Source organism: Stomoxys calcitrans, chromosome 2 (genome assembly GCF_963082655.1).
Source record: "Stomoxys calcitrans chromosome 2, idStoCalc2.1, whole genome shotgun sequence".
NCBI classification, from domain to species: Eukaryota; Metazoa; Arthropoda; class Insecta; order Diptera; family Muscidae; genus Stomoxys; species Stomoxys calcitrans.
The window spans coordinates 187,026,412-187,040,868 of NC_081553.1; the positions used below are offsets into that span (position 1 = coordinate 187,026,412).

Sequence of the window (14,457 nt, forward strand, 5' to 3'; positions counted from 1 at the left end):
TTTCAGTTCTTCAAATACTCTATGATTTTTAGTGTGTCTTGAAAGCAGAAATGAATGGTCTTGAGCAGGCCTTTGATATATATACGGTTGGCCGATCTACTATATAGGGTCCCTCAATTCGACCCAACATAACTTTAACCATTAACCATGAATCTATGTATGTGGCTTTTGTTGTTGTTCTTGCTAAAATATATACTATATATTGTTTGATCCAATAGTGTCCAATCAACATTCGCACACACACACACCCATTCTAGGGTAGTGTGTTCACGTTGTTGCTGTTGTTAACATTTATGACAATTCTTTTGAAGGAAAAAAAAAACAACTTACCGTTTTTGGTGACAGAGACATTTGTTTTAAATTACTGCTTAAGCCATTTATATTTGACGATGATTCTGTTTGTGTTTCAGTCATGGCCACCGTTGAGGAGGATGGCGACCCCGTTGTTGTCGTCGACATTGTTTTACTATCTATATTAGATTTAAGGGTTGTTTGTGTTTCACCACTGCCTCCGCCAAATGTGTTGCCTCCTATCCAGTCAACGGATGAGCCTGGCGCTAGGCCAATAACAACTTTGTTATAACGTGAATTTGTAGAAAATGAATCATTCGATTGTTTTTGCTGCTGTTGTTGTTGCTGTGACTCTTCTTCGGATGGCATATTTTTGCGTATTAAATCCGCTATAACATTAAGTTCAGGCTCCTTCTGTTGTTCATCTGTAGGCTTTGATGTTGTGGTTGTTGTTGATGTCGTCTGTTGCTGCTGCTGCTGTTGTTGTCTTTGGGTTTCCTCATTGGTTTCAGCGTCTGATTCATTGGTCTCTTCCTGCTCCTAGAGAGTATTAGAACAAACAATCACAAACAATAAGCAAACATTTGAGTCAAGTGAAGACTAATTATGTGTGAACACTTTAAATGCAACGTTTTGGTTCGCTTGTAGTATGTCAAAATCAGCTGATTTACCAATGGGAAAATCAGTTGATTTAAAATTATTGGGATTGGTTGTTATTATTGGGATTGGTAGTTATTATTGGGATTGATTGTTATTATTGGGATTGGTTGTTATTATTGGGATTGGTTGTTATTATTGGGATTGTTTGTTATTGTTTGCCACTTTCACTTTGGCAAAATACCCCACAGTTGAAATAATATTTGCACCTACCTCTTCTGGACACAGTTCATATGCCATCGACCAGGTGTTCTTTGCCGAATGCGATCTCTCCAACATATAGCTATTTGTGTTGTCATTGCTTTGTGCAGGTGGTGACCATGAATACGTATTATACTGGCAGCCTATGCCACGCTGACGATCCAATTCGTCCTGCAGCCATTCCACGGCAATATTCCAATGTTTACCCACAGAAGGATTAGAATTTAACATTTGCAAAGCCACCGGTGATTTATGGAATAATTGGGTAAGACATTTTATTATTTGATAGGCTCGCTTTTGATAGTGGGTCTTGGATCTTTGTATTGTCTCGAGCAGACCTTCACGTTCTTCGGCGACACCATTTAAAGCATTGTGTATGCGATGATGTTGCCACGAGTCTTCAATAAGTAGAATATGAAGTAGCAATTCGGTGTGATGACGCATATCATGGCAATAAGCGAAGCCACATTGCCACAAGAGTTCAGTGAGAACGGCACGAGAGAAATGTGGATTTTCCCAACTGCAATACTGTAAAAGTTTTAGGCCCTCTTCGCCGACATTGGTATCTTCGATTAATTTCTTAATGTAACTGTAAAAAAGACAGTGAAGAAGTGTCTTATTAAAATACTAAAAGTTAACAAACTATGCATGTATTTCTTCTTACCCCGTTCTATTGAATAGTATATCAACACATTCTGGTGATAAAGGCATTAAATCTTCATAGCTTATACTGGTATCTTTATAAGGATTCGGTAGGGGTCTAGCATTGGGATTAGACGATTGACATCTATCGGCAATATCACTGCAGCGTATTAATTGGGATACAACTTGATGTAATTTGCTTAATTCGGGGTATTGATATTTTATAGAAGGACCTGGTCCCTCATCCAAAGCCACTTGCATAAATATAACGGGAACATTTAACTGAAACATAAACGATAAAGGGATTATATGCAAAAAAAAAAACGGTAAATGGTACTTCTTTTCGAAACACCTACCTTTAAAAGTTGTTGCTTCTCATGTATGCCTAAACCAACATACATGCTAAATAAACTAAAATAATGCGGCAAATGTTTACCATGATCTGCTACTTCACATTTTAATAACTTAAGAACACTTATGAGAATTTGTTCACATAAATTATTGCCCTCATAGCCAGCCAGCGGCTCATCATTGATGGCAAAATGACAAAAGAATACAACTAATTTAACAATAACAGTACGAACTTCCGGTGATGGGGCTATCAAAATGTATTCGCCCAAACGTGTTGGTGGACTAAGCAATGCATTGCTGGCAAACCATTTACGAACGGCCGATGAGAAACGTATATGATGTGACAGTGTATCATACCTAAACAAGGAGACATTACTTCTATTACATCAAACTTCATTTAAAACACTGGCAAGTTTACCATTCAATAACTGGTCCACGTAATGTTTTCTTGGTACGAAAACCTGTATGAAATAGAAATTGTGAGGCCAACTGGACACCCAATAGAGATAGCTCTTCAATGGCAGGGGTCTGTGTAAAATGTTAACGAGGGGAAAATAGAATCACTTGACGCAATTACAGTCATATAATTCAAAGGTTTACCATTTTATCAGCTCTTATCAAATGAATACTGCAACTAACCAATTTTTTGATAAAATTAAAAAATTCTACAGAAAATATACTCCTCGAATGTAGAAAACGTATATTTTGATTTCTGTAAAAAAAAAAACAAATTAATCGAATACCCTTTAGCTATTGGACATTTTGTAATCGCACATACCTTACACTCCGCTCAATGGGTTTTGGCAATGGCAATACAAAATTACGACTCTCTGCTAATGAAAGTTGCTCTACACTTGGTTCAAATTGTATGGGTTTTTGATCACAGCGTGTATAAAATAGCATATAAGCGTTCCACCAACGTTTTTGGCGACGATATTGCATACGTTTAAGATTGCTATCGTATATTTCACCCATATAATCGCCACCGAAACATTGGGCTTTCATTTCTTCATCTTCGTTCATTTTACATTCAGTAACCTCACCATCATCGAATTTATACCATTGTTCTTTGCCAGTGGAGGGATTCCTAAAAAACATTAAGAATTTTAAAAGAAAAATTAATATTTTATTTGTAATGTAAGAAGTTTAATTTCTTCAACTTTTTTTTTAATCATTTTTAAATGACAAATAAAAAAAACAATGTTAAATAAAAATTATATAAAGCAACAACAATAAACAAAAAATATAATAAATAATGGGCTTAAGACTAAAAAACGGCAGATTGGTCTATGTGGCAGCTATATCGAAATACCCGATTCTGACATCGGTAGGTATAAAACAACTCACCGTTCCAAAGCTCAACGAAATCGGGTAATAAGTGTGGCTTTTGCGTATTTTTGGACGCACTTTCCATACAAGTCCGACCACAGTGGACACAATTTTCAAAACCGCCAGATCTTGGAGATTGGTGCATCGATTTAATCGAAATGTTGGTATGCCCTCTTATGTTAACCCAAAAACAAAAATATTGTTATAAAACTTTGGGGTCAAATCGCCGTGGGGGACGCCCTACCCAAAAGCCCCCCCAAACAGAAATATTTACCTATTGGGACAATGTTGGTATCAAATGAAAGGTATTTAAAAGTAGAATACGAACTTGATATAACAATTTGACCCCAAGTGTCGGGGGGAACTTCCCACCCCCAAAAACCGCCCAAAAATACATGTTTACCGATTGTGGCAATATGGCTATCGAATGAAATGTAATAGAAAGTAGAATACGAAATTTTTGAATTAAAATTTGGGGTCAAGTCCCATGGGGGCCGCCCCAAACCCAAAAACCACACGCAAACGGACATGTACACCGATAGAGACAATATGGGATTCAAACAAAAGGTACTTAAGGGTAGAATACGAAACTTATATAAAAATTTGTGTCAATTTCCGGGGGGGTCACCCCACCGAGAAATTAGGCCACAAATGGACATGTCTACCAAAAGGGACAATTTTCTATTTTTTGAACTATTATTTGAACCTTGACAAAAAAGGGCCGCAAACACTTTAGGGTGTAGCGAAGCATACTAGGCCAGTTAGTATAATATAAAAGTAACATAAACTAATTCTCAAAAACGCCAGATTAAGGAGTTGGATGAAGCGATTTTAGTGAATTTTTGTGTTGATCCTTATTGTAACCCAAAAACACGATTTTGTATGTAAATTTTGGGAGAGGTATTTGGGGGGATCACCCCACACTGAAACACGCCCAAACGGAAACATATATCGATTCGCGCAGTATGGTATTCAAAAGGAAGGTATTTCAAAATAGAGTACCATTGTGATATCCGCTTTCGAAGCTAACCATGCCCCAACACACGCCTCAATGTGGGGCCCAAATGAAAGTTTTTTATAGTAAAGTACAAATCTTATATTGGATTCCTAGACCAACGGTCTGGGAGCGGTCCCGGATCCAAAAAAAAAAACCACCAAAACATATGATGCACCGTCCGTAGCAATATGGGGTTGAAATGAAAGGTGCTTAGGAGAAGTTTAAAATTTAAAATAAAAAAATACAAATTTAAAAAATTAAGAAAATTAATAAAAAAAACACAAGTAAAAATAAAGAACAATAATTAAAAAAAATACATATAATAAAAAAAAAAAATATATATATAAATATATATATATATATATATATATATATGTATATATAAATAAAAAAAAAAATATATATATATATATATATATATAAATAAAAAAAAAAAATATATATATATATATAAATAAAAAAATATATATATATATATATTTATAAATTATCTGTTTCTATTATAAAAAAGAAAAATAATACAAAAATAAAAAAAGGACAAAAATAAAAATATGTAAAAATATAAAAAATTAATAAATAGGAAATAAAATAAAAATAATTAAACGAAGGGAATAAATAAAAAATATGAATAACAAAAAAAATACAAAAATAAACAAATAAAGATAACAATTTAACCCTAAGGCAAGTGACAGCGCAAAAAAGATACAAAAAGCAAAATAAAAAAATAAAAGAAAAATAGACATAAAAATAAAAAAATAAACTACGAAAAATAAAATATATAAAAATAAACAATTTATACAAAAAAAAAATAAAAAAATGTTTAAAAAAATGATGAAAAAAAAAATTGAAAAAATAAAAAATAAAATGAAAAATAAATAAACTAAATACATAAAAAAACAAAAAAAAATAAATAAAAAAAATTAAAAATATAAAAAAATAAAAATATAGAAAAATTTAACATAAAAAAAATAAAATATTATAAAAAAATTTAAATTATATAAAAAATATAAAAAGAAAATAAAGCAAAAAAATAATAAACGAAGTAAGATAATAAAAAATATAAAAAAATATAAAAATTAAATAAAAATAATTTAATAAAGAAAAAAAATAACAAAAATAAACAAATAAATAAAAGGATTACAAAAATAAAAAAATATAAATAAAAAAAATATATATAAATAAAAAAATAAATTTAAAAAAAATAAATAAAAAACCAAAATAAATAAATATAACAAAATAAATAAAAACATAAAAAATTTAACATATAAAAAATAAAATATTATAAAAAAAAATTTTAATTATATAAAAAATATAAAAATATAATAATAAACAAAATAAGATAATAAAAAATATATAAAATATAAAAATTAAATAGAAATAATTTAATGAAGAAAAAAAAATAACAAAAATATACAAATAAATGAAAGGATAACAAAAATAAAAAAAATATATATATAAAAAAATAAATATAAAAAAATAAATATAACAAAAAATAAATAAAAAAAAAATAAAAATAAATAAATAAAAAAAATAAATAAATAAAAAAAATAAATAAAAACCAAAATAAATAAACCACAAAAAAATAAATAAAAAACCAAAATAAATAAACCACAAAAAAAAAATAAATATAAATAAAAATTAAAAATAGATGTCAAGAAAAACAAAATAAAAATAAACAAAAATTAAAAAAAATGTCAAGAAAAAACAAAATATAAGAATAAGAAATACAAGATTATATAAAAAACATAACAATAAAAAAGATAATAAAGCAAAAAAATAATAAACAAAATAAATATTATAACAAAACCAAAAATAACAAATAAAATATAAAAAAATTTTACAATAAAAAATAAGTGTGAAATAAAAATAAATTAAATGAAGAAAATAAACAAAAAATATTAATAACAAAAAAATTACAAAAATAAACAAATAAATGTAAGGCATATGTGGCGTGCTTAAATAGCAGCGCAAAAAAGATGCAAAAAGAAAAATAGAATGTAGAATAAAATACAACAATACAAAAAAAATATGAAAATAAAAAAATTATACAAAAATTGCACAAAAAATAGATAAATATGGAAAATAAATAAAAAAATTGAAAAATTAATAGAAAAAAATATAAAAAAATTAATAAATAAATAAATCAAATGTACAAAAAAACCAATTAATATATAAATAAAAAACAAAGATATATAAATATAAAAATTAAAAATACATAAATAAATAAAAATTAAAAATAAAAAGATGTAAAGATATAAAAAATATAAAAAATTAAAAAAAAAATAAAATGTTATAAAAAAATGTAAAATTATATATAAAAAGATATTAAAGTAATGAAATAATAAACAAAATAAAAAAGATAATCAAACAAATAAATAATAAAAAAATTTAAAAATGAAATTAAAATAATTAAATAAAAAAATTAAATAACGGAAACAAACAAATAAATTTCAAAAATAAAAGAATAACAAAAATAAATAAAAAATTAAGACAATACAAAAATTAAATAAAAATATAAGATTTAACAGATAAAAACATAAAAAATAATAAATAAAAAAAATATAATAAATAAAAAAATATAAAAAATAAAAGAAAAATATAAAAAATAATAAAAATACAAAAAAATATAAAAAATAATAAATGAAAATATAAAATAAAAAAATGAGAAATAGTAATGCAAAAACATAAAATATATTAAAAATAAAGATAAAATAGATATTTAAAAAAAAAAAATAAATCAAAAAACTAATACAAAAATATTGGGTTGCCCAAAAAGTAATTGCGGATTTTTCATAAAGTCGGCGTTGACAAATTTTTTCACAGCTTGTGACTCTGTAATTGCATTCTTTCTTCTGTCAGTTATCAGCTGTTACTTTTAGCTTCCTTTAGAAAAAAAGTGTAAAAAAAGTATATTTGATTAAAGTTCATTCTAAGTTATATTAAAAATGCATTTACTTCCTTTTAAAAAATCCGCAATTACTTTTTGGGCAACCCAATATAAGAAAATAATAGAAAGTAAAAAATGTATAAGAAAATAATCAAAGATAATAAAAAACAAAAAAATATATATATAAATTAAAAAAAATCACAAAAAATATTAAAATTAAAACCAAATATTTAACAATTAAAAAAATAAAAAAAAAAATTTAAAAAAAAATAAAAAATAAAAAAAAAAATTAATAATTTAAAAAATAATAAAACAATAAAAAAATAAATAAAAAAATTGTAAGAAAAACAAAAAAAATTAAAAATAAAAATAACAAAATTTTAATAAAAACACTACAATAAAAAACTAAACATTAAATTAAAAACAAGTAAAAGCGTGCTAAGTTCGGCCGGGCCGAATCTTATATACCCTCCACCATGGATCGCATTTGTCGAGTTCTTTTCCCGGCATCTCTTCTTAGGCAAAAAAGGATATAAGAAAAGAGTTGCTCTGCTATTAAAACGATATCAAGATATGGTGCGGTTCGGACCACAATTAAATTATATGTTGGAGACCTGTGTAAAATTTCAGCCAATTCGTATAAGAATTGCACGCTTTGGGGGCTCAAGAAAATAGAGAGATCGATTTATATGGGAGCTGTATTGGATTATAGACCGATTCAGATCATAATAAACACGTATGTTGATGGTCATGAGAGGATCCGTCGTACAAAATTTCAGGCATATCGGATAATAATTGCGACCTCTAGGGGTCAAGAAGTCAAGGTCCCAGATCATTTTATATGGCAGCTATATCAGGTTATGAACCGATTTAAACCTTATTTGACACAGTTGTTGAAGGTAAAAATAAAATACGTCATACAAAATTTCAGCCAAATCGGATAGGAATTGCGCCCTCTAAAAGCTCAAGAAGTCAAATCCCCAGATCTGTTTATATGACAGCTATATCAGGTTATGAACCGATTTCAACCATACTTGGCACAGTTGTTGGATATCATAACGAAATGCTTCGTGCAAAAATTCATTCAAATCGGATAAGAATTGTGCCCTCTAGAGGCTCAAGAAGTCAAGACCCAAGATCGGTTTATATGGCAGCTATATCAGGTTATGGACCGATTTGAACCATACTTGGCACAGTTGTTGAATATAATAACAAAACACGTCGTGCGAAATTCCATTCCATTCGGATAAGAATTGCGCCCTATAGAGGCTCAAGAAGTCAAGACCCAAGATCGGTTTATATGGCAGCTATATCAGGTTATGTGCCGATTTGAACCATACTTGGCACAGTTGTTGGATATCATAACGAAATGCTTCGTGCAAAATTTCATTTCAATCGGATAAGAATTGCGCACTCTAGAGGCTCAAGAAGTCAAGACCCAACATCGGTTTATATGGCAGCTATATCAGGTTATGGACCGATTTGAACCATACTTGGCACAGTTGTTGGATATAATAACAAAACACGTCGTGCAAAATTTCATTCTGATCGGATAAGAATTGCGCAAGCTAGAGGCTCAAGAAGTCAAGACCCAAGATCGGTTTATATGGCAGCTATATCAGGTTATGGACCGATTTGAACCATACTTGGCACAGTCGTTGGATATCATAACAAAACACGTCGTGCAAAATTTCATTCCAATCGGATAAGAATTGCGCACTCTAGAGGCTCAAGAAGTCAAGACCCAAGATCGGTTTATATGGCAGCTGTATCAAAACATGGACCGATATGGCCCATTTACAATACCAACTGACCTACACTAACAAGAAGTATTTGTGCAAAATTTCAAGCGGCTAGCTTTACTCTTTCGGAAGTTAGCGTGCTTTCGACAGACAGACGGACGGACGGACAGACGGACGGACATGGCTAGATCGACATAAAATGTCACGACGATCAAGAATATATATACTTTATGGGGTCTCAGACGAATATTTCGAGTAGTTACAAACAGAATGACGAAATTAGTATACCCCCCATCTTATGGTGGAGGGTATAATAAATACAAATGAACAGCATATCAGCTATAAATGCCTACTTAAATAAATAACACCCATATTCCCATGTATTGTAAAAACCAATGCTGTCATGTATTTTATATGCAGATTTTTGTCAGTTTATTTCATGAATTTTCTTTTCCTTTCAGCATATCCCCCACTAAAAATAATTTGAATTTTACTACTTACTTTGATAGAATGTAGCTGAAATAATGACCGCCTGAGGCCTGACCACTATGTACAACAATGCCAGTCAACTCGTATTTGGTACACTCATCATTCGATTGACAATTGTCACCAACTTCGATTACTTCACCCTCAAGTTTGGCTAAGCCAGATACTGTAATGAAAACGAAAAAGGAAGAAAAACAAAAATATGTACATTTTAGTCGTGTGTATGTGTATGTCGTCTCTGGGTTTCTAGACAATTACCTGTATAGGGCTCCATATCTAAAAGTCTTGGGAATTCAAAATAATCATTGAATTTAATCGCACAAACACGTTCGTAATCGTATTCAAAACGTTTTAATTGTATGGCTAATACAGGCGGTAATTTCTTTACACATAGCCGCTTAATTGTAACTACCTAAAAGGTAAACAACAACATGGGGTAATGGTAATAAATGTTTAATACAGGCAAACAGGCAAACAGACAGACAGTTAGTTAGAGGGGCAATAGGCTTACTTTCTTATCACATTTATCACAATGGTATGCATCAGCGCCCTCCAAGAGTTCACCTTTAACGTACTGTTCTAGAGATTCTGTCAACGAACTATGATTTCGTATGTCAACACTAAAAACACTGAATGGTTCCTCTTTGGAATAACGATGGGGACATTCTTGGCAGATTTTCTGATCACTGAACGATCCACCCAGTGTAGCGTTCATTAGTTGCGTCTGGCCCAAAGCTTTGAGGCCCTCATCTAGACTTTCGAAAAGAGACATGAAAAATTCCACTGCATCTTGTTGTTCGCGTAAATTCACTGGTTCTCCTTGAAGTCTGTAAGATAGTCAAGCAAAAAAAAAAAAAACACACACAATAATGACATTCAGTATCACGGCCATCACTTTCTTTATGACATAGAGACGTACTTGAAATGTGTCCACAAACCACGGGGCACATAGAACTGTAATGAACTATGTCCCAAATGGGCAAAAATGGCCTGTACATGTTTCAGTATGACAACATGATAGTTTTTACGCACATCATTGCTGTCATCATTGGAATTGAAAAGTGATGAACCGCCGCCCAAGGCATTCGATTCGGGTTCGCCACTAAAATCTTCGTTCTCATTTGTAGCAGCTCCATCGGCCTTTAAAATACCCACACGTATTGAGGGTACCATATAAAGCTGTTGTAATACCGAATTCATGTAGCAGGTGGCACCAGCATTCTTCAAACCACAAAAGCCTTTGGTTGGTCTCGCACCCACAGGTGGCAAGTAGTCCCATTCACGCAATGGGTCTGTATCTAAAAACGATAAAACGAGAAGGAATGAGAATCACAAATGCACTTAGTGCTGATGATTTAAGGAGGCACCCAACAAACAAACAAACGAACTTACCTGTACACACAAAATCGATTAGAGTATTTGTTAATAGCTTCATATTAGGAACGCAATTCTGGCATAATGCTATCAATAATTCACAGGCAGCTGCTATGGTGTGTGGACTACGACACACCGGAGGCGGGGCAGTTTCGGTTTTTAATTTACCAGTTTTACGTAAATGCAAATACTCTCTGGAGGCGGTGAACAAGAATGCGTCTATTAGCTCATGTATTAGATCATTTAGTTGAGCTTTGGTTTCGGGCAACAAGAAAACCATCAATTCCTTGGCCAAGCACAAATGGCCCTCGAGCAAGTCCTCATGCACTTGTATGTCGCCAGTGTTAGTGACACTTTCTCTTATTTTCTGCAGCCATTTGATTTCTTCGGCCAACAAACCTTCTCCCACATTCAGTGGCCAGTTCACCAAACAGCCGTAGGACAGGGTGCGACATAGCAATTGGAAGAAATCAGCACAGGTGGCCTCATGTTGAGGCACCAAGGTCTTCAGCGAGCTCACCAGCAAATTAACCATGTAGGCAAAAGGACGTCTGTCTCCGGCACAGTAGGTGCAGGTAAGAAACAGTTGCTCGGCTGCTACCTGACGCACATGCCGGTACTGATTTTTCAAAATCAGCGAAGTAATGAACTTTGACCATAACGCATCGGCGTTAAGAGCTTCATTGGCACTGGGATTCAAAACCAATGAAATTGTTAGCACCTCTAAAGCCTCTTTGCACACCATAAAATCCTGATTATCCGGCATTGAGGTGTCGTCGGCAAAATCATTTTTCGTACCCAAAGCTTGAAGATTGCCGCACGACGATGCCCAGGCCAACTGAACAACGGCTTTAATGGTCGATATATCGGGACATGACCACTGCAACGTGGATGCGAACAATACGCGACACCGTTCGCCCTCAGGACTAGCCGATAGCATTTCACTAGCTAAATTTTCAGCCAATTTCTGTGAGATGGCCCTTAAAGTAATCTCTGAGGTATTTGGTATTGAGGTTAGTATTTGTTTCAGAATTTCCACCTGTGAACGCGAACCAACATCGTATTCGCACAGCGTTGGCTCATCGCCGACGCGCGATAGTACACAGCCGACAATGTATAGGAAAAGTTTGGCTAGTCTCAGCACACACTGGAATGATGCACGCTTGGTGTGCATGTCAGCATTGGGTAAGAAATTGTTTTTGGTCAATAGTTCCAAAATAAAATGGGCACAACCTGAATGTAACCATGATGATTGTATTAATAAAGCATTTTCACCAAAAGGGTCCAAAGCAGGAATCAAGAGGCTGTTAAGCACACATAGGTTATAGTGAACTTGGGCTGGGGTGGGATGTAAGAACAGCATTTCCGGTGTACAATCTTGAAGGTTAATCTGCAAAGGAAAAGCTCTTTTCAAATACTTAAAGCCCATGTGTATTGGTACTGACCTGTTCGTTGGCTGGACTGCCTTGTTGGCCACCTTCATTGCTGGGCGGACCATTACCACCGCCGCTGACACCACTGCCGCTGACATTAGTACTGGCCTCCTCATCTTTTGCCGCAACATTTACAAGATCACCCGCCAATAGTGGGGGAGCAGAACAACTGCCGCTTGCTGGACCCGTTGCCTCTGTCATGCCACACATGACTTGTAGCATTTTAACAGTCTGGCGGTCACATGGTAATAGGTGCAACAGTATTTTAGCACTTTCACGCAGACGGCCATGCTCCAAATCGCTACCCAGCTGATAGAGTTTAAGAAAAAATTCGGTGTATTGATAATTCTGGGAAATAATCACTCCAGGCAAGGTGCTTTCCGATTCTACACGCGACATATCCGGACAAGGTCTGGGGGGAGAACCAGTGCTTGAGTCACTGGAGGTATCGGGACTGCTAGCCAGCCCAGCACCTATTGGTGTCAGCTTTGCTGTAAGAATCATTTTATCCCTAATCGAATAATGCACCAAGGGATTTATTTCATCACCAATCTCTATCAATTCCCCATTGTTGTAATGGAGGTCCACCTTAATGTTCGCCGTCGATGAACCCTTAATGCCTTTCAGCAAATTCCGTTTGAATGATGAAACCATTTCATTATTATGCGTTGTTATCTCAATGTCGTCAATGGGTCTACCGGGATTTTGAAATCGTATATAAAGACTAGTATATTTACCGCGTGTGGCACGCACCAGAGGCAGTAGGGTGCGATCGCCATTGAATGAGCGATCGCATTCCTTGATGTATTCTTGTAGGACCTTAAGAATGCGGCACATTTTTTCGGCCTCAATAATGCGCATTTTAGAATCTTTCGAATCGTTTTGATCGGCCTGGTTATTGTCGTCAGGCACCATGGGAGCCACATTGTTGCTACCCAACGATTTGCCTATTATCATAATGTTCGTATAGTGGGCTCGCAAACGTTCACAGCATTCGCCAATAAACATTTCATGGAAATCACAAATATTCTCCTGCAGGCGTGGCCCCAAAGCCGTGGACACCTCCTTGAGCAAATCTATTGCTTTATTGGCAATCTCTTCACCACCCGTCGTTATGACTCGCCACAAATAGTCTTTGCCTATCAAATCCTCATTGTCGAGTATATAGCCTCGATGTATGGCCTTCAGTTTGTCTTCTTTGGAATTAACAGCTTTGAAAAATCTTTCGAAACATTTAATACCCGACTCCGTCAGCAGATGAGGATCCAATTGCAGTATGTTGTTTTCGAAGAAGTCCTTGTTGATGCCGGGATCCAGATCCGGCTCCTCACCCATCAGTTTGCCGAACCAGCGGAAACATTCTTCGCGATCTGAAGGAAATACAGCATTGACGGCCAAGCAATGCCAAATTTGTTTGGCTTGGTCGGCGCACAGCCAGAGTTGGCCATCTTTTAGGAGGAATTTAAGAAAGTCCAAACGTTCTGAAATTTGCATGTTGTGTGGAAAACGACCATCAATGCACAGTGCCGCATGGTCCACATTGGGCATATCCACAATCATGGCTCTTATCTTATCCATGTAGGAGGTCAGACTATTTGTCACCAATATCACCAAGGAGTAGTCATTCTGCAGCCTTTCAATGACTTGTTGGCGATTAAGAGATTGCTGTGAGCGGGGAGCATGGCTGGGAGACGATTCGTAGAGACAACAGATTTCTCTAATTAAACGCAGGGCTGGCAACACCCACGCCTCACCAATCTTCAGTTCTGCCACACATTTTTCTAACCAAACTATTTTTTGTGCATCGCGTTCCTGAGAACAGCTGTAGTCCAAGATTTTCACATGCGCAGCCAAGGCCTGATCCAAGACTTCTGGGGGTATTTCCTGGCTATGAGCCAACGTCCAGAAGAGTTTCAATACCTTCTGGGCCATCACACCATTTTTATCATCTTCAGCCAAACGTCGTATCAATTCTAATAGTCTCTCCCTTTGGCGTTTATTAGCAGTAGTCATACTGGCCTAAAAAACAAAAAAAAAACCATAGTCACAAGAACAATTAGTGTGAAC

General features: G+C 33.9%; 1 protein-coding gene across 8 annotated transcripts in view; it reads right to left on the reverse strand.

The window, feature by feature from the left end:
* Nucleotides 1-14,457, reverse strand: part of LOC106086246 (probable ubiquitin carboxyl-terminal hydrolase FAF) — a 59,566-nt gene that overhangs the window by 11,186 nt on the left and 33,923 nt on the right. For all 8 annotated transcript variants that reach the window (XM_059363650.1, XM_059363653.1, XM_059363651.1 and 5 more), the window contains 13 exons: nt 12,403-14,409; nt 10,976-12,347; nt 10,503-10,881; nt 10,095-10,410; nt 9,842-9,995; nt 9,599-9,749; nt 2,921-3,229; nt 2,743-2,854; nt 2,561-2,670; nt 2,148-2,499; nt 1,814-2,073; nt 1,162-1,738; nt 331-831 (listed from right to left, as the gene is read on the reverse strand). In XM_059363650.1, the coding sequence (XP_059219633.1) occupies nt 331-831; nt 1,162-1,738; nt 1,814-2,073; nt 2,148-2,499; nt 2,561-2,670; nt 2,743-2,854; nt 2,921-3,229; nt 9,599-9,749; nt 9,842-9,995; nt 10,095-10,410; nt 10,503-10,881; nt 10,976-12,347; nt 12,403-14,409 (6,600 nt within the window). The remainder of the gene's footprint in view (nt 1-330; nt 832-1,161; nt 1,739-1,813; nt 2,074-2,147; nt 2,500-2,560; nt 2,671-2,742; nt 2,855-2,920; nt 3,230-9,598; nt 9,750-9,841; nt 9,996-10,094; nt 10,411-10,502; nt 10,882-10,975; nt 12,348-12,402; nt 14,410-14,457) is intronic.